The 27,924-nt window shown below is 44.9% G+C and overlaps 1 protein-coding gene across 1 annotated transcript; it reads right to left on the reverse strand.

Annotated features, from left to right (window-relative positions):
* Nucleotides 1-2,555: 2,555 nt before the first annotated feature.
* Nucleotides 2,556-27,061, reverse strand: C44H16orf96 (chromosome 44 C16orf96 homolog). Its single transcript, XM_061569764.1, has 16 exons — nt 26,100-27,061; nt 22,366-22,470; nt 21,021-21,101; nt 20,456-20,569; nt 18,498-18,678; nt 16,785-16,870; nt 14,783-14,905; nt 14,150-14,224; nt 13,167-13,331; nt 11,017-11,135; nt 10,012-10,074; nt 8,943-9,044; nt 8,317-8,473; nt 7,915-8,020; nt 6,498-6,629; nt 2,556-5,659 (listed from the first exon to the last, which is right to left on the reverse strand). The coding sequence occupies exons 1-16, from the start codon at nt 26,595-26,597 to the stop codon at nt 5,394-5,396; spliced, it is 2,373 nt and encodes a 790-aa protein (XP_061425748.1). The 5' UTR covers nt 26,598-27,061; the 3' UTR covers nt 2,556-5,393.
* Nucleotides 27,062-27,924: the final 863 nt, after the last annotated feature.

Here is a 27,924-nt window from a genome sequence, read left to right on the forward strand (position 1 = left end):
GTGTGCTCCTTTAGCACACGTGCACGCCAGCATGTGTTTTTGTTCGTGTACAGTACACATGTTTTCTTGTGTGAGATGTAGTTTTGCACGAGCGACGTTCTCCACGCAGTCATTGTTACTCATTGGTTCTTTCGGTAAAGTCACGGAGGTATAATATAAAATACATGAAATCACGACGTTTCGGGCGCAACACAAGCGTCCGTCATCAGGTGGGACAACCACAGCAAGAAACAATTGCCTATAGCAACCGAAAGAACCAAAGAGTATGGATCCCTGCAGTCACGAAAACTTCAAATCTAGACTGACATTCTTTTAAGTTTTTTCAGTAAAGTCACGTAGGTGAAAAATAAATAATACATAATTTATTTGAAAAAATAATAGAAATAAAATAACGTTTCGGAGGCAACACAAGTCTCCGTCATCAGGTGGGACCGTCACAGCTAAATTTACTGTCTCAAGTGAGGCAAAATTCCAAGAGTCAAGCTCTTAAATACAAGCTAAGGGGGAGGGGGGGCTTATCTGAATGTGGTAGACAGGGAATGGAACGTGTTGGGGGGTGGGCGGGGCTACAAGCGAACAATCGGTGTACCTCGACCTAAACAGGTGTTGGCTGAAAATACAAATATAAAAAAGCAGTACTGTTAAACGCTGGGGATGTCAACACTCAGTAAAGTAGAAAAGTACCTGTCAAATAAGATGGTACAAATATGGGTAGTTAAAAGACTGTCATGGTTCTTCTTCTTGGTTCTTTCGGTAAAGTCACGTAGAAGGGAAATAATAAAATAATAAAAATAAAACATTTTAAAATAATTCTCACGACGTTTCGGCCACAACGCAAGCAGCCGTCTTCAGGTGAAGACCAGGTCTGTCGGGGAGACAGCGTCTGAATGAAACACCACCACGCTTGGCAGCGTCTATTTAAGCTGGGTTGGAAGGGGGGAAGGGCGCCTTGACAAAATAATTTGCATATCAAGAGGAATTTAGCATATTTATGGAAAATGCAGGTATGTGATTAGTACTACTTGTGAAATGCGTAGGAGGTGCTTTAAATCGAAAAAAAACTGTCATTGTTACTTTGCCATTTCACTGCTGGATGAGGCCCCTGCCTCCCGTGTCATGCACTTCGGGAGGTTGAGATGCGGTGGAAACTGCCAGGCACGTCCACGCTTGTTTCACATCATCGATTACGTGCCACGTGTTCCCACATTCATTGTCCTGTGCATTGTTATTGTTATTAAACCCTGAATGGATTTTCGACCAAAATTCTCAAATGGTTGGAGGGGCGGGGGGGAATTGCCATCGCAGAAACCACGACGCGTAGTGAACTTCTCTACCATTCCACTTAGGCGGGTATTGGGATACGAATGTATCCCTTCGGATGCCTGATGCCACTGAATCATAACTTATGTACTGGGAAAAGCAATAATTTTAACAGATAGTCAGTCTCCTGAGCTTAAAACAAATCAGGGCCTTGTCCCTTCTTTATGCGACTGGTAAGTATTCAGAAGTAATACGCGTGTTGCTCTCTGATATACAAGTCAATCATAGGCAGTTCCTATTGGACCCCTCCCCCCGTATGGACTTAAGAGACTGTAGGGGCAAGTGCTGTTAGCGAGCACCTATGAAGGCCAGAACGGCACACGAGGGGGTGGGTGGCTAGCACCACGCCCAGCCACCTTTGTCTCCCCAGCGGCGATGTTTTTACACACCGCACCAGGTACTCATTTGAGGCTGAGTCGACCTAGGGGAGGCCCAGGACCGGTTCAGATAATCGTCACCGGTGTTGGCCGTGAGCGGGGAATCGAAACTCGGGTCGCCGGATTCATAGCGCAGCGCGCTAACCGCTGCACCACCGCTCCACAACTGCCACGTGCAGTGCTGCTTAAAGCGTGTGGGTTCATTTTCGTGTGAAATAAACCTTACTTATATATAAAAACTAAACTATTACGTTTCAGAGAATTAAATGGGGGGGGGGGGGGGGGTACTAAGACACCTGGACCACCATGTGTGCAGGGTATGATTCAGCACTGCTCTCCCCTGAGTAGCGTAAACAACAGATAACAGACAATAAACCAATTCTACTTCCACTTGTACAACATAACATGAGCTCATAGCAGTTAAAATATATTGTCTTTCATTGTGGCCTTAGGCAACAGTGGACTTTGTATATACTGTATCGAAGTGTTGTCTTGTACAGCAACTTAATATACGGACAATCACTGCAACGTTGATGTTACCTTGCCGTTTTTTGACGACTTATTATTATTCATATGTTATGAAATTATAGAATTTCCATTAAATGTGCTTTAAAAGGTTTTGCGGCATTATTAGGTGTGAGTTTATTACATTTTTGGGCCAATTTTTTTTATTCCCCGTACGAACGCATCTGCAGTTATATCATGGAAGCCAATGGTAAAATAGAGTTCGATTTATGGAATTTCGTATATCGAGGAATGGCCATCGTTTACATTGCTTGGTACGATATCTTGCGATAACAAAAATGTAAATTCTTATCTGCTACACATAGAATGTAAAGGCATATCAAGAAAGCCACAGAACATTGATTCAGCTTTAATCAACTTCAACAAATAAAGGTAAGACATTCCAATTTGTAAACGTGTACAGTATATCCTCAATCTAAAATGTCAAACAAAATCGAGTTGAATCGTGCAGATGCAAGGGATGTCAAGAGTTGTACTGTCTTGAGTTTTTGTCGAGTCTCTGAGAACCTGTGGAAATCTTAGTAAAATCTCAAGTCAAATCTTAGGATTTCATGAAACCAAAAATGCCGACTAACCAACACGTGTCCACGTGTCGTAGCATTCTTTTTTATGGGACTAAGAATTCATTCATTGAGATTAGATTGATTTGCTGCTATAAATGTCCAAATAATAAGCCACTTTGTTGAGCTATCATTTGTGGACAGGTCGCTTCTGAAAAATAATGTAACACCTGAGTGGGCTTCGCCTCATGGGATAGCGATGGTTTAGTGTTGTTCTTGTGTTTGGGTGATGTTTACCTATTTTGCACTTTGCACTACGATCGTGTTCTTTTTTATTGTTTGTCGTTCTAACGTTCTTACCCCCCCCCCCTTACTGGACATCTGTAAAAAAAAATTTATAGCTCATCGGATTCCTCCTGCCGTCTAAATAACTATTATGATTCTGAAGTGTCCCGTTTTCAATTAGTCAGATTGTTTCGATTTAAAGCTTTCGTGACTGCAGGGATTCATCTTCTTGGTTCTTTCAGTAAAGTCACGTAGAAGGGAAATAATAAAATAATAAAAATAAAACGTAATAAAATAAGTCTCACGACGTTTCGGCCACAACGCAAGCAGCCGTCCTCAGGTGAAGAACAGGTCTGTCGGGAAGACAGCGTCTGACGCCGTGAGAATTATTTTATTAGTCAGAATGTATTATTTGGACGACTAAGACGATACTTTAATTCCATAGGTTGTTCCCTACTCGACGAAGACTCAAGACTACGACTGCTGCCTCAGTACCACACTGCAGGCAGCACTGTGAGAGCTGTTGTACATCTGTGCAATACCACCCACAATGATATAATTTACTGCAATTCCCCCTTCTTCCCTCGTGAAACCGTGCAATCATTGTGTAGATCACCAACCACAGCGGACAGACCGCTGGACGTTGCTTTGGTAGGAGAATCCATGGCGAACAAAAAACACTTCTTTAAAGACGTGTGCTTATCAGTAACATATCCATGAAGTACTGCACCCTATACACACTAAAGTAAATCGAAAACCGATGTGGGTAAAGCGTGAAAACTCTATTTTGATACATCACCATAAAGTGCATTATGCTCTCGAATGTGTATCGACATACAATTGGATGTAAAAAAAGCTTCAAAAACATCACAATACGGGGGTGGGAGGTGGGAAACTATTAATAGAAAACTACTTTTAGCATATGTAAAAATTTATATTATATATATATTTTCCTTACACGTGAATATGGAATTAACTTTTTGCCACCATAAATTTTACAATGTCAAATACTCGTTTACAATGACAGTATACACGCGACAGCATATTGGCTTTTTCAAGACACCTTTAGGCACTTCGTAGTTTTCTTTCATCACATAAACATCTTAACGTGTTTAATAAAATTCAAGTTGATGTATCCCATTATATAAATACTTCACAAATCGAGTTGGAGTAACTAGCACGTCACGCGAACTCCGATCATCCTTGCAGCAGCTTCTGGCTGCTGCCATCGAACAAACAGAGCCACCGCATCGCGCGGCGTTTCCAGATGCGCTTCTGCGATCGTCTGGAACGCTCTTCCCCCGCACCTCCGATTAGCACGGTTGGCTTCGTACGGTGCGAAAGAAGTTCAACGTACACACACGTACATACACCAGATTACACCTTGCACGGGCATTGTCCCCTTTGCTAGGATCAGGCACCGCTCCACGTGGGAATATTGCCGCACGTGAGTTTGGTTCATCCCTTCTCGTTGGGCCTTTGCCTTGCAATGACTGATTGTGGCTTGCGTGTGCACAGACACGCCAAGCCCTTTGCGTTGAGGAACTTGCTGGACGAACGGAGATGCTCATGAACACAAACACGGCAAAAAGGCTGCACCGACTGTGACATTTAGTGACCCGACACGGAGATGCCAGCTTTTCTCAACGGTTTAACCCAACACCATCATCGTGTCACGTGCCACTTGGCGTCCTTAGGTCGCAATACCATTCAGACTGTGAATGCAATAAAACTGTATTTAGTGGTTCTTACTTTGGTAGACAGACATTACACTTCTTATTTGAAATAAATTATGCTGCTCTACTTTGATTGCGGCTCTCAAACTATACTCATTACCAGCCCTTCGTGCTTTCACCCTTCTCTAGAATATAAACTATAGAAACTATGAACTATAATCATCTACGGCCTTTTGTGCTGCGACCCTTCTTGTTGAGGCATCTGCCTGCAAGAATCAAACCACGTGATTTTGACTCTTTCACAAGTTATTCTACAGCTCCAAAACAGCAGCTGCAATAATTTGTATTTCATCAGGAAGAGCTTTCTTTTCTATGGCTATGTTCCACTTTGGGAGAGAAAAGTTACCGATATGGAAATGCCTTAATTTTTAACAATAATTATTTTCTAGTTTGTATCACACTGGAAGCCACTTCACGTTATTCTTTGCCAACTCAAATGACCCGCTTTGACAGGACGTGCATTTAGAGCCTCCGATCATAGACGTTGCCGACCATTGTGAATCTCCAATACCTGCCCAGGAGTACAATGACATCGAGTGGATTTCACCGCTCACAACATTGCAACCAGCGTGAGCGTAGCTCCGGCCCCCGTGCTGTTTTAAAACCGCAGCGGTGAAGGGACGATGTCATGGCTCCCGTCCGCTCGTCGCTTACACAAGCTGCTGCTGCTGCTGCTGCTGCAAAGTGTCTGGCGAGCCTGGCGGTTCGGCTGGTGCGGCGGGGATGCTGACTGCGATGGAGGCTCCGTCAACTTGGTGCTGCTGCCGCTGCTGCTGCCGGTGCTGCGCGAGTGAGGAGGTGGCGGCGGCGGTGGCGGACGGCTGCATTAGGAGCGTGGCCGCGCTTGCCTGCCGCTCGCCGCTCAAGCGACCCAGGGAGGTGGTCGGCCGCTCGCGGACCGAGGGCCGCGCCGAAACTTGACGACAAAACGACAACGACGCATGGCAATTGAGAACGCGTTGGGGATGCGCCTCATGAGAAGTCACCTAACGGTTGGCGTCAGGAAAGAATTGCCACGGCCAATAGGAATGTGGAACCTCCGCTTCGTGTGGCTCCATCGCTCGTTTGACGCTTTTAATTGTTTGATGCGACGTATTTTTTGCACGTCAGTAAAACCGCACCGTTTCATGTCTCGGTAAAAAGCAGCTCGGGGAAAAGCAAGAATCTGTTTATATATTAATTTTACATTTCGTATTGCCTCTTGTACACAAAGTGGCAAAATATTAAAATACATCATACCACTCGAGATCATAATAGCTTGTGAAAGGTAGGACGATCATGTGCGCGAATATTAATTCGTCTGCATAATGTATCCGTCCATCCCTGTACCATCGTTTCAGAATGTACAACAAAAGCAAATGGCTACGGCATTTATTCTAAAACGGTAAATGTCATGGAAGTCCTCGAGCAGACTCGGGAGGAGGGAAGTCGACTTAGAATAATACAGCAGAGAAAAGCATATTGTTAAGAGGCGAAACCTTGATATAGAAAGATCTGGAGGGACGAATGTTGTGAAGAGGGCAAGAGGCAGAACAAATGAAATGCTGCTGGACAACTTGACGGAAAGGGGTCTATGCGGTGGAATGAAGAAGAGCGCTCAATGTCAGACAGGGTGGAGGGAGTGTGAGCCGAAGACCGGCCACTAAGACAACGGCCTAAAGAACACGAAATGTAACGGCCACGCTGCGACGTGTCAACCTGACTCTGGCTGCCCCAGCGTGGTGGGTGTCGTGCGTGCGTCGTGCGCGAGGCACCTGCCCGTGCCCTCGTCGGCAGGCGAGCGCTCTGGGGCCGCGTGGGTACGGCCCGCACTTCCGCTCCGCCGCTGTTCCTCCGCTGTACTGTGCTCCGGCTTCCTCTGTATGCCATCTGAACGCTCGCGTCCTCTTCAATTGGGAGACAAACGGATGGATCGATCGCTCTGTTTCGCAGGATGGATCGGGCTGCAATGTTTATATTGCGATGGGGGCACTGCACACAAAGCACGCGCTACTCTTGTCGGTGGCGGGAATAATGTAGGCCACAAACTTGCCGAGCGCCAACGCACCATTGATGCCGGTGGGAGGCAGCAGGAGGTCGGGTTGGCAGGCTGATTGATTTTGCAGTTTTGAGCAAAAGCCCCATACAAAACCATTTGCCACCGATGGCTATAGTGATAACCCGATAGGCATTTTTTTTTTGACATTGTAAATTAATATGTATTGTGCTAAATATAAAATGTATACATGAATGCATGTGTAATAAGTGACTTCCGCGACACGTCGTGTAGAGGGTACTTCTTCTTTACTACTCACACTGGGCACCACACAGGCCAACACTTATTCCTCTCACTCTGAGTACAACACTTAGATATTAACGTCTCTACTGGCTACTGGTCCCATCGCCCTCACTCGGCTACGTCCGCTGGCTGGCGGCGTGACGATGACGGCGATGGAAACCACGCAGAAGATCTTCCACGTGGCCGGACGACAGAGAGATGTCGGCAAGCAGCGACGCAGCCGGGACCCAGGACCCCACACATGAGCCCCGGGGCCGCTCCCTCTTATTTCCCCCAGGCGTGGCTAGGCCCCGCCTCCGGCCACGCCCTCTCGTGGAACCTTCGAGCAGGTTCCCGGAGTACCTCGGCTAGCCCCGCCTGTTACCTTTGCTCAAGATACACCTCCCTCTCTGATTGGTTGGTACTTAACCGTGCCCGTACCCGTGATTCCCCTTCCAGGCCAGCAGGTGTCACCCTGTCATTACACGTGTAATACATTTGCGGTAGATTTCCATTTTGGACCTGGCACCTGCCATCACCCCCACTTTGCAGCACCGTTAATTTATAATTAACTTAAAATTAATGTCTACAGTCATGTGAATGGTCAGTAAAGAGTTTTGAAAACCGAAAACTTTCTTGAAAAAAAATGTTGTGACATCAAAACGTTATATAACAATTTTCTAAGAATTATTTGTTAATTTCACGCAGATAAATGAGTTTGTGTGAACAACTGTTTGATGCATGTCCGTTCATAAGCTATTTTTCTGTGCACTATATTTTTCGTGCTGGAGTAAATCACACAGGGGGTCAAAGTGTGAATTGAAGCATGGCTCGGCAAATCAAAATACTTTAGTTGGTAGGCAAAGCCTATTCCCGTGGGTCGACATGCGTACTGCCAGAGCACGTGGGCTTACCAGTGGGAAAGTCCTCGGTGGGCTGAGCAGGCTGGAGATCAGGGAGGCGACCGGAAGCCCTTCCCTTGTAAATCTGCCCATTCAAGCCCATGATGTCGACCCCTTCCTGAGAGCCGTAAGTCAGTACGTAGAGAGATTCATGAAGATGACAAAAAAATTAACAAAACGGGACTTCACAAACTTCACGGATGCTTTTGCTATCAAAAACCTATTAATTTCTTACATTCTATGTACATTAACCTTGAAGCCTATATTGTTTTGCTGCTTTAAAAATTGTATCGAAGTCACTTGATATCGCACCAGTTAATATCGCGGCCGTCCAAAAAATAAACCTCGAGTGGTTTGGCGTACGTAGCCCACGGAAGTGCCGGCTTGAGTGCGTGCGTGTGTTGGCCCACTGACCTTCGTGTAGGGCTGCTGTTTTTCCACCGACTGGGACAGGTAGATCTGGTTGAGGTTCTGAGCTTTGTTGAATCGGCGGGCCGTGTACGTCATCGTGTGGCTGCCCCCGCAAGGTCGCGCTGACGCCCAGTAGGCATACTCGGCGAGCTCCTTCTCACTGGAAAACCAGCGAGCCGCGTGAGGCCGTGGGAGCATGTGCCAGCGCTGTGTGCAAATGGTCTCAGCTTTGTGCTAATAAAAAAAGGGTGTATTTATTTTATTTTGTAAATACAAGTTGAGCTGCTGAAGGGCTTTTTCCTACCGAACCAATTTGCGTGTGAAAATAGAACACCAGCTAAATGTGTGTTTGTAGTGCATACATGTGCTTTCCTTATTATATCTGTATGTCACTGATCATGCTGAATTACCAGAATGTCATCTATCCATGCATTTCCACTGTCATTGGTGATATAGTTTTTAATGCAGTAGCTATAAAATGTTGCTAGAATAGTCACAATATGCACGCAAGCCTGTGTAGTCTGGGCTGTAGACATGGCTTCACATCGCCTTGGTTGGCTCCTGTTGTGTGAAAGTTGTTGTGTCCGTGACATGAGGGCTGTGCGGTTTGCGATCGTGTTGCAGCTCACCTCTTGGCATTGTGACGTATGTGTCCGACGTCGTAGACCGTGTAAGGCCGGACGGATCGGCTCGGCGGAAACCCTTGCGTAGCTGGTAAGGTGATCATATGCCTAAAGTAGCAGAGCAGGGAGAGTCGGAAACTTAATTTGCAATAGCAGCCTTTGCCATGCTCCTCAACGAGTTAGTGCTACAGTCTATGGAGACAGAAAGCATGGCTGGGAATTGCGCATCGCAGACAATACATCTGAACAGGTGACAGGTCAGTACCGGCATTGAGCATCTGTGGTCAATTGTGTCCAACATTGATTTTCCACAACGGAACATCAGCCCCGTACTTAGCGCTGTCACATTCAATCTCGACACGCGGCGACTCTCAAGTGGTTTCCATGATGCGCTGCTGCCTCTGAGATGGAATAACATTTAGACCTCTCAACGATTTTGCCCCGGCCTTCTGCGGCGTTATGCTGTCCAGCAATGTCCACCGATTAAGCGGTGACCGCTGAGGGTTGAAAATTAACGTGGCAGCAGCCTTCCGATGGGTTTTCGAGTTGTACCGCCACGTCGTTTGGCATGACGTCGAGGGTGAATGTGAGCTACTTCAGCCGGATCCTGAAGAATCTCACGGCACACGAAGCAAAACATTGGAAGACTTACGGTGGTACAACGCGAAAAACAAAGCGCTACGCAGCACATCCAACAAAAATAAACCTATGCTGCAAAAGGCAAAAATAAAAAAGTAAACAGACCGCTAAACGAATTATACACAATTTACCAGTTAATATAAAAAAATATTTGAAGACAATAACATGTAAGGCCAAGTTATATTCAATGATACAATGTATTGCATATCTAAAATATTAAATAGCTTTTTATTGTTACACTTTTTTTTTTACTCCTGACTAAAAATATAATTGCATTACAACTCCTCAACGCTCTCTGCTGGCAGAACATTGCAACTCCTGTCATTGGCCGCCTTCTCGTGACTCGAAACTTTATTTTTCACCCCCAAGACTAATTCATGACGGCAGTTAAAAATGTACAATTAGTGTCTTCATTAACCCTGATTGTATTACGTACGGTCCTGGCATCAAATCCACTGGCCGGTCACAGGAGAGACAGTTGAACCTTGCCACCAGCTGCCTGAAAGAAATTGAATGTCAACGTCAGTTTTTGGCTTGGTTAGTGTATTGCAGCAGCCTAACAATAACAATTGTATACTTACAATTGTCAATCCACTGCTGGATAAGGCCCCCCCCCCAATGCCTGTGAAGACCGTGAGGGTTACATGAGCATAGCCTGCCACCATGATGGGTTGGTGAAGGTGGGGGGCATAGCAGGGGAATCATAGAAGTACAGTACAGCGGTTGTTTTTGCTCCACTGTCCTCTACTGCCAATCAGCCTCGCAAAGCCTCTGACAGCGCCTGGTTGTGCACGGTGCTCAACCATCCCAGCGCTGTGCAGGATCAAAGCCTGCTGAGCTTTAAAGAAGTGATGAGGTCAGGCACGTTGTGTGTGGTTTACGTTCATAGGCAAACATCAAATGCATTTAGCAACATACAACATCCATAAAACGGAAAATGTATTTTGCTGCACCCACTTACAAAGACAGTATTTAATAAATCATAATTTACTTTCCAGGCTAGGCCTCATAATTATCTGATTAATCTGTCTTTAGGAACCCTCAACCAAAGACAAACTAATGAATTGTCAAGTGGTGTACAAGCAATGAATGCACCGATTAATATTGTTTTAATATTGTATCAGCTCACGGGTGAGTTGAAGTACAATTCGCGCAACCAAATTTAGAACTTAGATACGCAAAGTTTCAATTGGAACCACGTCACACATTACATCGGGAACAAGATCCAGAAAGAGTCAAACTTAACATAACCAATATAAAATATATCCCAAGCCTCTCATTCTCATGCCAATAAAATATGTACCAACAATAACAACCCATCGTGACTGTTGCCGTGAAGAACCGCCGGTGACTTTGATCACACGCGTTCGGGGGCATGCACCAGCCTGGATGTGACTATCGACCCTGCCGCTTGCTGGTGGCGGCTCTCGGTGCCCATTACTTGCGGAAGGCAGCGGCATCATCAGCCTCGATCCTGGGCCCTTCCTGGAGGTGCTTCTTGAAGGCCCTCCAGCGGTCCTCCAGCTGCTTCTTGAGCGGATCCAGATCCATCCGGTCCAGCTGCTCACACACAGCCACACACACACACAGCCACACAGCACAACACACACACAGTCACACAATACACACACACAGCCACACACACAGTCACACAACACAGCCACACACACAACACACACACAGCCACACACACAGCCACACACACACACACAGTCACACAATACACACACACAGCCACACACACAGTCACACAACACAGCCACACACACACAGCCACACACACACACACACAGCCACACAGCACAACACACACAGCCACACATCACAACACACACAGCCACACACACAGTCACACAACACAGCCACACACACACAATACACACACACAGTCACACAATACACACACACACACAGCCACACACACACACAGCCACACACACACAATACACACACACAGCCACACACACAACACACAGGTGCTCGATCAATCCTGCTTACACATACGGTGTGTGGTACAAGCATTCAGCAGCATCTCTTTCTGCTCCATTTATCAAATTTTTTTTTTATGAAAGGCATGAAATATGCATCAAGTCACGTGTGCGTAGCTCCATTTATTTTCTATTTATGGTTGTAACGCATGAGGCAAACTAATTAGACAAGGAAGGATACATTGTATGCTTGTATATGTTGTTAATTTGACAATCAAAGACAGTGCAATACTCTTTGCAGACATTTAACCAGTTCAGTATAAAATGCAAGAGAGAAGTCTTGAATAGAGCTCACAATATGTGGATATTGCTCACTCGTGATAACCAAGGCTTTAAGAGTTGAGTGCTTATAAATGAAACAGTACTTACAAATGGGATGGACAGTGCAGATGGCACAGTACACAGGAGAAAAACGAACACAGAGAGCAGAGTCAAGACGGACAAGCCACGTGGGACGGAACAGACAAGACAACACGGACGTGAACGAGGAGCCTGAGGAACGATGGCTCTTCACTGCATCATGAACGGGTGTTGACGAACCATTGCATGGTTTGCTGAATGCTGCCCACTGTCGGATGCATACGCAACCCGATCTGGCCAATGTTCGCCACGTATCCCCCTCACGCCTGCCTCTTTTCGCAGTCTGCGTTAACGCTGTTTGCGTGCTAGCCACCCTGCCGTGATTATTCATGGGCCTGTCGTATGGAAGCGTTAATTTGCTTCTCGAACGATCGGCCTTCCCACTACACTGCCGTACGAACTCACGCTGCGGAGACTTTGTACAATATCTATTCTCTTTGAACCTGCATCGCTTCAGAGACATTCAAACTAAACTGAAGGTCGTGGATTGTCCTTAGCATCGTCAATTTGTACGTGTGAATGATGTGAACCGATTTGAGCCACACAATAGATATTTGCCGATGCGTTTAAAATCGGTGTGACCTCCAAACTTCGACTGCGACTTTGGTTGCTGTCAACACGTCAAATAGTTGGCAAAAAAAGAAATAATCATTACTGAATTGAATAAAAACAGACGGTCAGCCTTTCAGCAACATGCCCCCATAGTCACCACTGGCCATCGTCTAAAACGTTGCCTTCACACTCTCTGGTTCTTTTGGTAAAGTTACGTAGGTATGAAATAAAATAAATCACGACGTTTCGGGTGCAACACACTGCCTCAGCAGCAGACCATGCTTTCCCACCTGATGACGGACGCTTGTGTTGCGATCGAAACGTCGTGATCAATGATTTTTTCTACCTACGTGACTTTACTGAAAGAACCAAACAGTATGGATTACTGCAGTCACGAAAGCTTCAAATCAAGGTTGCCTTCACACTTTAGCTTTGCTCTTCCAGAGTACGTAACGCCGGTATCGCACCGACCGTCAAACAGGCGCTCGCGCGCTGCTATGGGACACAACGTGCGTGTTACGTATGCCATGGGCAACAGTGCACAGTGGTTCATTACACAACGAACAATGTTGAGGTTGGATCTGGTAACCATAAACATTGGGCGTGGTGCGCTTCTCTTGATATCGCTACCCTCTGCCCACGTTCCGCCCACCGAGCGGTGCGACGGTGCCCCAGGCCTTCGCTTCCCCACCTTGGAGTCCATCTCCTGCGTGAGGCGCTCCAGCGTCTTCACCCAGTCGTGCTCGTGCAGCGCCAGCTTGCTCAGCAGCTCCTGCACCATGGCGCCCAGCCGCTCGGCCGTCTCGTCGAACTGCGCGCGGCTCACCTTCCCGTCCAGCGCCAGCTTGTCCGCTTTCTACGCTCGAACGGAGGAGGGTCAAGAGTTAAACGCCATTCGCCGCGGTGTGGTCGCGATCGTAGTCGTCCGCCCGCTGCAGATCCATCGCTCGCTTGGGATGAGGTACCGCAAGATCCAACCGTGTCCGGCCAGTGCTCGCCGAGCTGCGTTGGCTTCCGGTTGCCGAACGAATACGTTGTCAGAAGTTCGCACTCATGACACACAAAGTGCTTGCCAAAAATGAACGACGCTACCTTGCTGATCTCGTCAAGGAGCAAAAATCATCACGCGAACTGTGGTCATTCTCGCAGCAGCAGCAGCGTTTTGATAACCATCGCACAGAGACGGTCACCGCATCGCACGCCGCTTTAAAGATGCGCTTCTGCGGCTGTCTGAAACGCTATTCCTTCTAATATTAGGATGCCACTGGAGCTATGCACTTTTAAATCTCCATTGAAAACGAACTTCTTTCGAACTGATTTTTGTGTTTAGCTTGTTGTCCTTCCCCCGCACCTCCGATTAATATGGTTGGCTACGTATGGTGCAAAAGAAATTCAACATACATAGTGCACCTCCGATAAGCACGGTTAGCTACGTACAGTGTGAAAGAAGTTCAACATACATACTTGGGATTAAGTAATCACAACATATTCATGTTTAGAAGCTAAACAGAGAGGCTCAATGTATCTGCATTTTGTGTTCCTGTAGAGCAGCATGATATTTTTTCAAGACTCTTTGTTTCCATTAAAACGCGCGTCAGTATCGTTCTATAGTATGGATGTGAATTGAGTAGCAAATACATTATAATAGAGTGCAACAGAACTTCAAATAGTTACCACATCAATTTCCATTTCCACTCGCTGTTTATCTGCCTTCTTCTCTTCCAGCTGTTCCACAAGCTCAAACAATCTCTGGGAAAAAAAGACAGTCAACAACGACATATTGTAACGTTCCGATTCAGTATTTATCAATCACGATAACATAAAAAAAACACGGAAGCCCTTCAGGCACAACATTAATTACAAATGGAAAGTGCAAAGCAGTAAACAATGCTTGAACAAAAATATACATATTTAGCGAGATGCTGGACTTTCAATTCGGAAGCCACTTGATCGTTCGCACGGTGTAACAGTTGAACACATGGTGTAAGTTTCTTCCTTTCCCCTGCCTCTGTCCACCCATCATGAGCAGACCCCCAGTTCGTCAATCTGCAGGTGGCATGTGACGGAGGTTACAGTGTGGGGCCACCTGGAGCTCGCTCTCGTGAAAGCCCTGCCTCAGCAGTGGCACGAGCACGCAATGATGAGCAGGGGCTGCACCTCTAAGGCCTTTCATCTCCAGCACAGTCAATTTAAAACCTGGCTCTCCAAGCTCAGAGCTTGCAACGATTACGCTTGTCTCACCACGGCACCCATGGGCCTCTGTGCGCGTGGCGGGCATCTGTGGGACTAGAGTGTGGGGCCACTCACATTGACGTGCCGCTGTTTTTGAGCCTTGTCTTCCTCCAGTAGGGCCGTGGTGCTGTCGAGCCGTTCGCAGTCGGCCTGCAGCTGCCGTAAGGCCCCCTGCAGCAGTCGAAGCGCCTCTGCGTCCTGCCAATGCACGATCATCCCGTACGCACACAAAAGGCACAGGGACAAAGAACCCCCGTATAGCCTTAACAGACTGTTGGGGCAGGTGCTGTTAGGGAGCACTTACGAAGGCCGGCACGGTACACGAGTGGGTGGGTGGCCAGCACCACGCCCGACTGCCTTTGTCTCCCTAGTAGTGATGTTTAGACACCGTACCAGGTACTTATTTGAGGCTGAGTCGAGCTAAGGGAGGTCCAGGACCGGTTCAGATAATCGTCACTGGTGTTGGTGGCCATGAGCGGGAATCGAACTCGGGTCGCCGGGTTCGTAGCACACTGGCTAACCACTACACACACTACCGCTCTCCACTACCAATGCACAATCATTCCCGTATGCACACACACACATTGACTTCACTATAACCAGGTGATCTTTGTATGGGTATCTGGTGTTGTATGCAATGTATAGCTATCTGGTCTGCACTGAGTTTTCTGTTTCAAGTTACATTTCAACATTTAAAATAAAGAGATGAAGCTGAAAATAGGCATTGGAATCTCGTTCAGGAGATGAGTGAATTTAGATTCTATCGAAATATTTCAGTTCCTGGATGAGAAAAATTATCGCAATTGACGACATGAGATGCCTGCCATCGGAATGAACAGTGCACTGGAAGTGATAGGCAACATAAACAACACGATCTGTTTGAAACCACAGAAAGCTGAATGAAGAAAAGGAGAGCTATACAGCAGGATAAAAAATGACAGACGCGAGCTAAATACATAAAACCCTGTAAATAATTGAAGAGATTGAGAATCGGATTCGGGGAGTACAACATGAACACGATTGACACACATCGTGACAACGGCAGCAACAGAGAAACGGTAAAATGGGTGCTGCTGATGCTGCTGCTTTCGAAAATGGTCGTTCTTAAATATCAAGACAGAACTATCGTGTATTATAGGGACAGATCTCCATGGCAAACAATTCACATATTCCGCATGTCACACTTTGAAGAAATAACCACAGCCCTGTGCTGCCGCGCTCACTCACGAAACTATCACGTGGCTCCAAACGTAAGCCTGGACATGTCATTTATACATACTTGCCATACGCTATAATAAAACAATGTGCTCGTTACACACTATTTCAATATATGCACATTAAACTCTAGTTTTGTAAATGACGCACATTTACTTGACAATAATGATACTGTGGTGATAGGTTTTTACCCTTTCAACTGGTACAAAAACTGACACCTTTATACAAGGCATCATGTTTGCAATAACCACAACACAAGCAGTCAAAATGCAAACAAAAAGAAACAACTTTGATAATGATAATGATATGCACTGTCCTTGAAGTTGATTGGTCCACACCCGAGACAGTGGGTTCAGGGAGCTAATCAGCCAAACAAAGGCTTTCCGAACAGACAATGACAGCGCCGTGATACAATGTACAAGACTGGATCATTGACATGCTGTGCCAGTAAAAACATTTTAACAAGTATTGTTCAGATTTTGTCTTCAATGCAGTCATTATACTCCATACATCTGTGTGGGGGAGCACTGCTTTGATTTTATTTCCAGACAGATATCTTTCACGCGGCTAATACAGTCACCCGCTTGCATCATCCCACGTGTTTTAGAGAAGCAAGTTAAATTTATGTTGAACATGTATCCCATGGTATAACGCATCTCACTAGAATGCAGGTCCTCGGAAGGTGACAGTTAAAAGATTGTTGAAAACAATGACTCTGCTTTCTATGCACACATTTAATGCAGTATACCTTGTCCTTTGACAGTTGAATATATAATCGATTAATAATCGTTATACACCGCAGCATTTATGTAAACAGCTTAACAAGAACATTGTGGATGATAGTAACGGTGGTATATATTACCTTTGCCTTTTCTCCGTTCAGTTTGCCGAGGTCCTCTGCCAGAGCCTTCAGCTGCTGCAGGAGGTTGTCTGGGATGTTTTTTGAAGCTGCACAAGGATATTACAAGCCAGGCGGTATCACACACCAGTTTTGACCATTACATTTGTGGATATGCCAGTTGTGGGGCCTGGTCAATTGTTCCGTTTTTACACGCTTTTATTTAACTCTGTCTGTTGTATCCTCAAATCCTGTAACTCAATTTTAACCCACTTCCGAATGTGCTATCGACTGCAAACTTTGTATACTTATGTCATACTGATGACAATACTATATTCTATCATAAAAACATAAAAAACATATATTTTAAAACATTCTTTTACACGCTTTTTATAAACTCATTCTGTCTGTTGTCGTATCCTCAACTCTTTCTGTTGTTGTATCCTCAAATCTTGTAACTCAATTTTAACCCACTTCCCAATGTGGTATCGACTGCAGACTTGGTATACGTATATCATACTGATGACAATATTATATTCTATCGTTATAAATAAAATCAAAATATTTTTAAACAATCTTTTTTATATGTTATGTTTCGGCTTGGGTCTAATTGTCCACGCTCAACTGACGTTGGCTGTAAATGACCACGGCCCCTGACGTTATGGCAAGCTTCGGGGCCACTTCCTGGAGTCATGGAGTTCTGCCATTACTCGTACGGTACATTTAATTAAAGCGTGTTTTTAAAAAAGTATTTTTAAATATTACTTATTATTTTGTTAACCTAACATCAAACTGAGAGGTGAGGGAAACTGCAAAAATATATAAAAAATAAGAATACAGTGGAAATCCTCTTAGTCTGCCCTGATGTGAGAAGCCGCTTGTGGCTGATCCTATTATGCCCACTTACCTGCGCAATTCACCCATTTAACGAATGCAAATGAGCAGATACACGTGGATAACGGATTCATGTAATACCGCTTCTGCGTCACTCCCCTTCTCCGCATAAAGGCTCAGGCAATAGGAAGATTCGTTGCACATAATAATTTCGGGCTGCGGTGAAGAGGAATAATCCATCATACCAAAGTATTCTTAAGAACGATTTAGCAGGCTTCTGCGTAGATGCAATCAACAGAAGTTGAATTGTGTCAATATGTTACGGTATATATTATCCTAGCATGTTTGTTTGCATGTTTTACCACAACTATGTGTGGTTAATGCAGACTTGATGTCTTGCAAAAAGTATCTATGTGGTGTTTGAACATCTTAACACCTCCTGTTTTATTTCCAGAGAGGGTAAAAACCTATGCTTATTTTTCATCATTTTTGGATACTGACAAAAAGTTCGCATCGATATGCTTTGCAGTATTTTCAGTAAATAAATACTTTTTTCGCAATGCAAAAAAACGTCATGGTCTGGCCATCAAATACGAGAACGTCAGAAATCTAAATGGTTTTCGGCACCTACATCTCATTGAAGCCAGACCATTACCTGCTGCCAATGGGCAGCGCTTAAAACGTATCCGCAAAAAAAACGTGGGAGATGCGGATATCGAAGTGCAAAGTGTAAAATCAAAGACTCTCCTGTGTGCGAATGCATCTAGGAGCTCCAGACCATCGACCATGTAACTTCGCACTGCCCCAAATTCAAACGACTCGCAGAGCCACTGAATTACTCAAATCACTTACAATTGCATCTCTAATAATCCCTCTTCAAAGGCCACGTGAAATCAAGATTACCGAGGTCTTCCAATTGCCGCTTCAACGCCTCCATCTCACTCTTGTTGGGGACTGATTGCAAATCGGCCTCCAGTGCCTCCACGCGGATCTCCAGAGCCCCGTGGAGCCTGGGAAGCTGCCCAATCACCCTGAGAGCCTGCGCCGCCTCTTTGTGCTGCGCTTGAATCTCAGTGGCATGCGCCTGCAGGGGTTCATTAAATCAGCAGAGGCACAGACACGCTCACAAGTCTTGACGGCATCTCTCCAGCCACGCGCAAAGGGGGAATCATCAAAGCTGTGCAAATATGACGTGAATAGCCATGCATTTTACGCGAATTGATTTTTTATGATTGTCGTGGCCTTGATTATAATGCAATATTCATCATCATCATCCACTGCTGGATGAAGGCCTCTCCAATCTGCTATCATCAGAGCAATGTAATGGGTGCAAACAATGACTCGCCATTTTGCAGATCATTGGTATTTATAAATATAAACTGGGAATTGATTATAAGAATAGGTTTTCCCCTTTCTGGCTATAAAACAGGTGTTAAAATGTTAAAACACCAAATAAACATTTTGCAAGGAATCATGTCTGCATTAACCACAAATACTTGTGGTAAAAATACAAACAATAAAAATGCTCGGACAGTATATGCATTGTATTTTAAACTGATTGGTCCACACTAGAGACAGATTTCAATGATAGTGCATTGTCTTTGTGCTGTTCGCCATTTGGCGTCCTCTGGTCTAACACTGTTTGAGACTAGGCTCTCAAGAAAGCCATCTCTGGTGTGGACTAATCAGTTTCAAAGACAATGCATATACTGTCAGAGCATGTTTTTTTTTGTATTTTCGACACAAGTACCGGTAGATGTGGTTAATGCAGACATGATTCCTTGCAAAAGGTTTGTTTGGTGTTTTAACATCTTAACACGTTTCATTCCCAGAAAGGGGAAAACCTATTCTTATATTTTGATACTGGCATAGGAGGTCCCATAATGCAGGCATTGATTACTTGAAAATGCTGATAACACAGGTAACACGCTGTATTTGCATTGCTTTTATTTGCCCTTAATTTAGATGGGCATTCAATACAACGTGTTACTATGATATTATATTTTGTAATAACGGACAGATGTTGTACGATTGTTTCTATATTACCTTAGATGGTGCACATTTACCACTAGTTGCTGGTGATTACTCTGGGAGTGTTTCGATGTCTAGACAGAACATCAATGAGACGATGCCCACACAGCAATATGGTGGAGGTGACATTGTAAAGTTGTGTCATTTACCAAATAAAGTTGTATAATAATAAAGTAGCAGTACATGACCATTATTTTGCTCATATCTGACATAGTGAAGTTGTACAAATGACTAATTTCATTGTATAAGTTTTACGTAATTAAGCTGTTGTATATGCCGTTTGTTTATGCTCATTTATCCTGACCACAACTATCCAGTCTTCATGCATTAACCCCCCACCCTGGCCCTCGCACCTGATTGGATCACAAGCGACGACATCACATCTGTCCCTCTATTTGAGAACGAAAGAGGATTTCTCCACAAATCTGGCCATCGCCTGAGGATGCTAGTTGTAATTACTGGCGAAACCTCGTACTCGAATTGTAAATGTGTGTGGGTTTACTCTCCAACACACCGGTGTGCTGTACTAGTAACGAATTTGCATGTTGTTTACGTGACAAGCCTTAATAATTTGCTGTGTCGGGTGATGTCGGGTTGAATGACACATTCATATTTACGCGATCTAACCCAATACACCTATATTATGGATAGCTGTGGATGATCACAGCTGATGATGATTAATTAAATTGTATAACAACTAAGCACCTTCTTTACACGTCATAATTTACATCGCGTTATTTATTACAAAACAAAGTATCTGTTGTTTTGAATATCATCATTATTATCAATAACTGCCGTGTCTTTGATTTCTGTTGCAGAATTCCACTCACCTCCTGTAACGTGCCACCCCTTGGGACCAAGGTCTCCTGGAGGAATTTGTACGTGATACAATTCCTGAACTCCTCCGGGCTTGGCAGAAGGCCTAGTTTGTTTTGTTGCTCTCTCTACGGGCACACAAACAGACGCGTGACGATGTAGCCTCAAACTCGGATTTCAACAAAGAAGGCAGTCCATGTTGCCCATGTGAGCGTGCTTAAAAAATGTAGAAACGTCATTTTACCACCGGTCATTTTTCAAAAACGAGCACGCTGTAATTGTACAAAGCAGTGTTTGTGGAAAACTGTTTAAATTGTACAGTATTATTATATATGGTTATGTGCAATGAATTTCGAATGGCAATGTGATTTTTAATTTACACAAAAATGATCATGCCATAAAACTATATCTTTATCGTAGTACCTTCTAAGATGACACATATTTTATATACAGTAATAAAATGTTTTTAAAAGGCAGCTATGAACAGTTTATGATGTGAATAACGTTGCTATTATATACATGTGAATATTCAATGTGACATTTATTACAAGTATATATTCGATTCCTAAAATCAATTACCAAATTTCTATCCAGCTCATCAATCCTCGTCTTGTAAGCCTCCACAGCAGCCATCCGCTCCTTTAATTCGTTTGCATTTATCTGTGGAAATAAGCACAGCGTTTGTAAGATACACACAGTGCAGTGGTTGGGGAGGATTTTGTAGGTGTTTGCATTGGAGTCTTTTTTTGTTAAACATATACGTAACGTACTATAACCGTGTGGCCTGAGCACGTGTGATGTGGACAGCTTGATGAATAGTCATTCATAATGTTCTCTGCAGGAGGGAGTCTAGTGAACTGTGAAACGGAGTTGGGCAAGCCACCCTGCCAACCCCGTGACTAAAACATTCGTTGCTAACCAAGCAAGGCTTGTGGCATAGCAATTGTCAGAAGCCAGGCAAACATTGTGCTGGACATTTTTTTTATACACCGTTTATCGACAGCAACGGGAGGGTTATGAACTTCTGCACCAACACTGTGTCAACATGCTGGCCCAACAGTGCCATCGAGTAAAGATAGGGCAGTGCTGAGTAAGTGGTAATCGTACCATATTATTAGGCTTTCATTAAAATGCTCAGTGTGATTTAATAGTACCTGCTTTAATCAGGGGTGAGGCACCAACAAAGTGGAATGTAACGCCATATCACATTACAACACGTGACAAGGCAAGAACCATCAACGCCTATACCCTCTGTGTGGATTAGAGCATTATGGTAAGATATTGTTCATAAGAGGTTTTTAGGGTTAAATCGCGTAAATATGCGTCGTTAAACCCGCCACCACCCGACACAGCAAACTAGTAAGGTGTGTCACGTAAACAGAACGTGCCAATTCGTCACTAGTACAGCAACACCGGTGTGTTGGAGAGCAAATCCACAACATTTACAATCTGAGTACGACGTTTCGCCAGTAATTACAACTAGCTTCATCAGGCGACAGCCAGATTTGTGGAGAAATTCTCCTGTTTTGTTCTTAAATCGAGGAATACATGTGATGTCACTTGTGAGCCCCTGGGGTGCAAATGCCAGGGGAGAGGGTTGGTTAATGAATGCATATAAATGACGATGGGTAAGATATCGGTTCGAGATGAAAGAGGGATCATGTTCTCTTTGTTTTCAGATCGTTTGTTGGAAGGTTCACATCCTTACAAATAACGGTTTCACGAACATATTTATCAACAATTTCCAAACAAACGCACGAATCCATACAATTGTTGAGTGATAACATCCGAATAGTTAGGCCTATATTCAAGGATGGAATACGTATTACATTGAATCAACAACCGATATATGTTAAACTGCGATGAAGTATTGATCAGTATTAAAGGCCCTACTGGAGTACCCTATTACCATGACATTACTTACTGATTCTTGCTGATCGCGCAGGTTTCGGATGTTCTCCAACATAACTTCTTTGGCTGACTTGAGGCTGTTGATGTCATCCAGCAGCTCTTGCAAGAGGGACATCGCCTGTGACCAGAAACGGAACAATCGAAGCAATCTGCTGTCGTTTCGTGCTTTTTCGGGTGGCATTGATGCTGTGACCATAGATCTGTGATCACGTGAGTTTTCATTTCACAATAAAGTAATGCAAACATGTTTACAGCAACAAAATATAGCAAAATAAGTGAATAGTTATATAGTACATTGTCTCGTGTAACCAAGGAATTCAAATGAATACATTTTAATTGGGTCATATTCTTTCAGGTTTCAATTCCTTTAAATAATAACGATTATAAAGTGTAATACGGCACTTGGGTTTGCGGTATTTTAAATTGTCTACCTTGAAAAAAAGTCAACAATGACAAACAAAGCGATGGTTTGAATAGGCCAGGTCTCCTAGGGTTGAGTCACGAGTACAGTAGTGTATAGTGTAGTGCAATTGTTGTTGCCTGGTTGCACAAACACGCGTGACATTTTGTTCATATAACTTTCTGTTGTATAGACTCAGCATGCACATCAAACGAGTCGGGTCAGACTTCATTTTCAGCTTATCATATCTACATAGAGTATTTATTTTGGCATGTCTTATTTGGCAGTTTTGTGTTGGGCACACATTGTGTTTGCAGGCAAAAAACGTCCAAGTTTTTATTTCACAATGATCTACAAAGTCACTGTTATTGACAGATAATTATTAAAAGTTTTAAACATTTTAAACTTTATGAAATACTGTCGCGTGGATAAATTACATTGATGTCACTGCTGGTGACGCGCTTAAAGTAACACATTTCTAAGCTCAACTGTTGCTTACTAATGCAATTTCATGACCGTGTTTCCACATCAAAAGCTGTTTACAAAACAAGGCTGGACAGGTTCAGTTGAACCATTAACGGATCACGAAGCAGGGCCGCAAGTTCTGACTTGTAAGTCCGCGAGCAAATATTTCTGACAAGAAAAGCACTCAAAGAATAAAGACAAATAAATGAGACTGCTCACGAATTTGAATGTCAAGTCGCACATGACAATCCATTTGTAGATTCACCACGAGGGTAAACCAAACACAAAAAGCAATTGGGAAGAAATGAGTTTTTAAACATCTACATTGAAAACTCGTTTCTTCAGAACTGATTTTTCCATTTAGTTTGCTATCCTTCCCCCGCACCTCTGATAAGCGCGGTTGGTTACGTACGGTGCGAAAGAAGTTCAACATGCATGACATGCGTAATGGGAAGGACTGACAGAGAAAACAGCATTTTAAATGAAAGCCTCTACACGTCTCCAAACCAGTCTCACTCCACTTATTAACCATTTTAGCCCTCTCCTGACACGCTTTGTCCAACAAAGCATCCAGTGTGCGTCATTTAGAATCAGTGGGGTGGTCTCCAGCACGGTTGGCTACGTACACTGCGAACATACACACATATATATAGATCACACTGTAGAAAATGTACATGCACTATTTATATATATATATAAAAAAACTATTCACTATGATTAAAATACACTTTCAGGATCAATTATTTTCACATTGAAATAACACTAGCCCTCAATTGTGCTGTGACAGGCACCCTTTATACATCGGGTGGCACGTGAACCCCGTGACCCCCTTGTGAATGACATGCTCTTTAGCGTGAAGAGTGCACTCCTGGTGAAGTACGCAGAGGACTACATTCTATGGCTCTTACCAAGAATTGTTTATGGTTCCAATCATTGACCAACAGAAGCTGAATAAAAGCATCTTACTGCTGTCAATCATACAAAAATATATAGGTAAGAATAATTATTCTGTTATCTACTGGCAGTATAAGCCAGAAAACACAAATTTCAAAGTTGTTTGTTGAATCACAGTCGTTATCACCAAACAACAAGTGATCTTGGTTTTTTCGGTGAAGTCACGTAGAAGGGAAATAAAAAAATAATAAAAACTGCTACTTTTTTCAAAAAAATTCTTGCTGTGGTTTTCACACCTAATGATGATTGCTTGTGTTGCAATCGAAACGTCGTGAGAATTTTATTGTTTTATTTTTATTTCCCTTCTACGTGACTTTACCGAAAGAACCAAGAATATGAATCCCTGCAGTCACGAAAGCTTTAAATCGAAGCAAGTGACACATTTAACTATTTTGTTAGTTTAACAATACTGATTTGGGGATACAGTAAGGGAAGTGGTTCGTGGTAGCTACAAAGCAGTTACTTTAGTATCAATAAATATACAATGAGTGGTAGGATTTACATTTGTCATGGTGACCATACCTGGTGCCGTGGCTCAGGCAGCTACAGCCGGTCCACAACCACCCCCAACTCAATTGCATCAATGAAGCTCAGCACTGCGACTAATGCGGTGGCATTCTCTTTCCCTGGAAAGGATCTTAGCCCTTGGATAACAGCGAAAGATATAAGTTTACCATGAACTTTACCACTGATATTCAATCCAGGTTGCTTTGATTTCAGCCACCTCTCAATCTGAATTCTCTGGACCGATTCAGTCTTGGAATTACCAAAGGTCCCAGCCACCGTAGAACCATATAATCAATTGCCTTATATCTAATATTAGCAGTGGTTTAAAATTACAAGAAAAAGCAGACAGGCGAATGCTTTACTTGGGTCCTCTCTGATATAAAGTAACTGGTGCCACTTGCGGATGTCGATTTCTCTCCACACCTTTAGGTTAGCGCCTGCATGGACAACATCTTAACCCTATTCCAGCTCGGCCACTTATTGGCAGACTATTAGAGATCTGGTCTTGCCTTAATGTGTAATTTAAAACTGTCTCAGCAGCTGAACCGGATTGATGTTACGGGCAGGGCTGTGACTGGTAGCTGTATACAATACAACTTTAATCTCTAAAACATATGATCACATTTCAAGTTAGGAGACATTCACCGGAAGACGTCGGTCATCAAACAATGTCTCCTCACATTGGAGCATTAAAGCAGATTGTCTTCTTTATTGAATTATAATTCCATAACGATCTAGAAGAAGCTATCAGCATCATCCAAAAGCCGACTGAACTGGGTTTCAAATAACGATACTGTGCCCAGAGTTGATTATAGTCCAACCCAATAAACAACACACATGTAAGAATAGATTTTACCCTTTCTGGCAATAAAGCAGGTGTCAAGATGTCATACACCAAATAGAAACATTTTGCAAGGAATCATCTTGTTCGAAACGACCAGTGTTAAAAGACAAATGGTCATCAACGTCCCACGGCGAGACCCAGCACACCTGGAAAGGTTGGTCATCAAGGTAAGGACAAGGATTTGCAGTGGCACATGCCTCATCATCTCAAAGCACCTTGCATATCACATCTTGTCTCCACCAACCCTGCCTAAGGCAGTCTCGCCAACGGGAGAGGCGGGGCAAGGCATCTGCAGCACTGGCTGTGATGGTGTACATCTTGCCCAACACGAGTGGTGTCATTACATACACTACCCAACTACAGCAAGGTCCAGCGCACCACCCTCCATCAGTTCGGCCCCACGCAGGGATCCCATACCCTGTCAGCCCTCGCGTTCAGAAGCGCACGGCACGTGGAGCGAAACGTCGGACACCGTGCCCGCGAAGAACAACACCGCAGTGACAACACGAAAACGCACCGGGGCTCTAACACAGCAGCACGACCGCTGCAACCTGCACGGTCAGAATTCACCTCTCACCTTGCTCACAGCCGTCTCGTTCGCCTCCAGACGCTTGTTGATCTGCAGCAGCTGCCACATGTCCCTCACGGGCCCTGGACGCCCGCCTCCACCGCCAATGCCACCACCGCCAATGCCACCACCGCCAATGCCACCACCACCTCCACCACCTCCTCCTCCTCGCTTGGACCCATCCAGCAGCTCGGGGAGGTCAGGCAGCGCGTCCAACACGCCGAGTCGCCTCTCCAGCCCGTGGACTCTCTCCTCCAGCCCTGCGGGGCTCTTGCCCGCCGTGGGCGGCCTGCTGGGATGTGCTGGGAGTGGAGTCGGACCTGCGGGGTTCTCCTCCTCCCGCTGCTGCTGCTGCGTTGGGCCGCCCACCACCCGCACCTCCTGCAGCTGCAGCTGGGCCAGCAGGGCTCGCAGCAGGCGGTGGAGGGCAGTGAAGTCGACGCATCCCGCCTGGGGGGAGCCCACGGCCAGATCGGCGAGCTCAGCCAGGCTCACAGTGGAAGCCATGGGTCCCCTCTGGCTGTCCTCTGGCTGGCTGTGTCAGTCTGTGAGTCTGGCTTTCTTCAGTCAGAGAGTCGCTCTGTCAGCCGATCTCGCACTCTCTTTAATGAATCACTGCCTTGCTCAGTCAGAGAGTCGCTCTGTCAGCCGATCTCTCTCGCACTCTCTCTCTCTTTAATGAATCACTGCCTTGCTCAACTCAATTAGTCAGGTCCCTTTGGTCGGGCACTCAAGACGCCAACGGAGCGGCGGCCAATTGCTTGAGTAGTTCGCTATTGTCTAGGCGGTGGAGAGAGGATGAGGCGAGAGAGGAGGAGGTGAGAGAGGCGAGAGGATGAGGCGAGAGAGGCGAGAGAGACGAGTGGAGAGAGAGGCGAGAGAATGAGGAAGAGAGGCGAGTGGAGCCGGCGGCGGCTGCTGCTGCGGCTGCTCCAGACGGAGCCTCCATGGCCCGGGACGCGCTTCCTCCGTCGCTTAGCAACGGCCGTCTCACTCCCTCCCTCACCACGTCGCGCTCCGCCGAGTAGTGGGGGGGGGGGGGTGAAAGTAGTGCCGCGCATTTGCATCGGGATTTTTTTTTTAAACTCAACTTGATGATTTGTGCGCATTATATATATCATGTAAATGTTGGACGTTTATTAAGTGCTCGTTGCGTTGTTGTCGTTCATCTAGTCGAGGTTGGGTTTGTGTTTGACGGGTGCTTCTGTATCGTTACGCCGCAGTAAAACGTGTTGGGAAGCGCATTTCTCAGCAGTGCCCAGTTTGACGCGGATTTAATTTAAAACACGTTATCATTATTTCCGTATTACTACTTGCATTAATTAAATACATACTTGACAGCCGACGCCCTATCGTTTATTTTCCCCTCACTACAGTAGCGCCCCGCACAAAACGAGACGGCCTTCCTGCCACCCAACCCACGTGGCCAGGGGTCGAGAGGTCAGGGTTGGGTTTCGAGAGCGATGAGATTCTGGGCTCTCTGGCTCAACGAAACCCAGCATCGTGGCGTGCCAGGTCACGGTGGGCAGAGAAAACGTTAATTTGATTAAGTCCATTGAACGTTTCGAAATGATTGCAGAAAAAACCATGACACAGGGCGGTTCAAGATTTTCACTTTAAGGTAATTTATCTATTTTACCAGGTAAGGCCCACTGAGCTATGTTGCTCTTTTTCAGAAGCGACCTGGCCACAAATGATAGCTCAATGAAAAGGTGGATTGCTTCCTTAAGATGTGCTACCAAAATTTGACCTGGCCCATGGGACGAAAAAGACCCCGCAGTGTAGATAGGAAGGTGCCGATGATCGACAATTTAAATGGGCTTATGCAAAATGA

The sequence above is a fragment of the Lethenteron reissneri genome, chromosome 44 (assembly GCF_015708825.2).
Source record: "Lethenteron reissneri isolate LAM-NWPU_2019-01 chromosome 44, ASM1570882v1, whole genome shotgun sequence".
In the NCBI taxonomy this organism is placed as follows: Eukaryota; Metazoa; Chordata; class Hyperoartia; order Petromyzontiformes; family Petromyzontidae; genus Lethenteron; species Lethenteron reissneri.

What these genes read in the sequence shown, in the direction of transcription:
- C44H16orf96 (XM_061569764.1), bottom strand. Translation starts at nt 26,597, where the DNA reads ATGGCTTCCACTGTGAGCCTGGCTGAGCTCGCCGATCTGGCCGTGGGC. An exon ending in TGCGCGATCAGCAAGAATCA is followed by an intron (nt 21,102 to 22,365) that starts GTAAGTAATGTC and finishes TTATTTCCACAG; the next exon opens with ATAAATGCAAACGAATTAAA. An exon ending in ATACGTCACAATGCCAAGAG is followed by an intron (nt 8,474 to 8,942) that starts GTGAGCTGCAAC and finishes CTGGTTTTCCAG; the next exon opens with TGAGAAGGAGCTCGCCGAGT.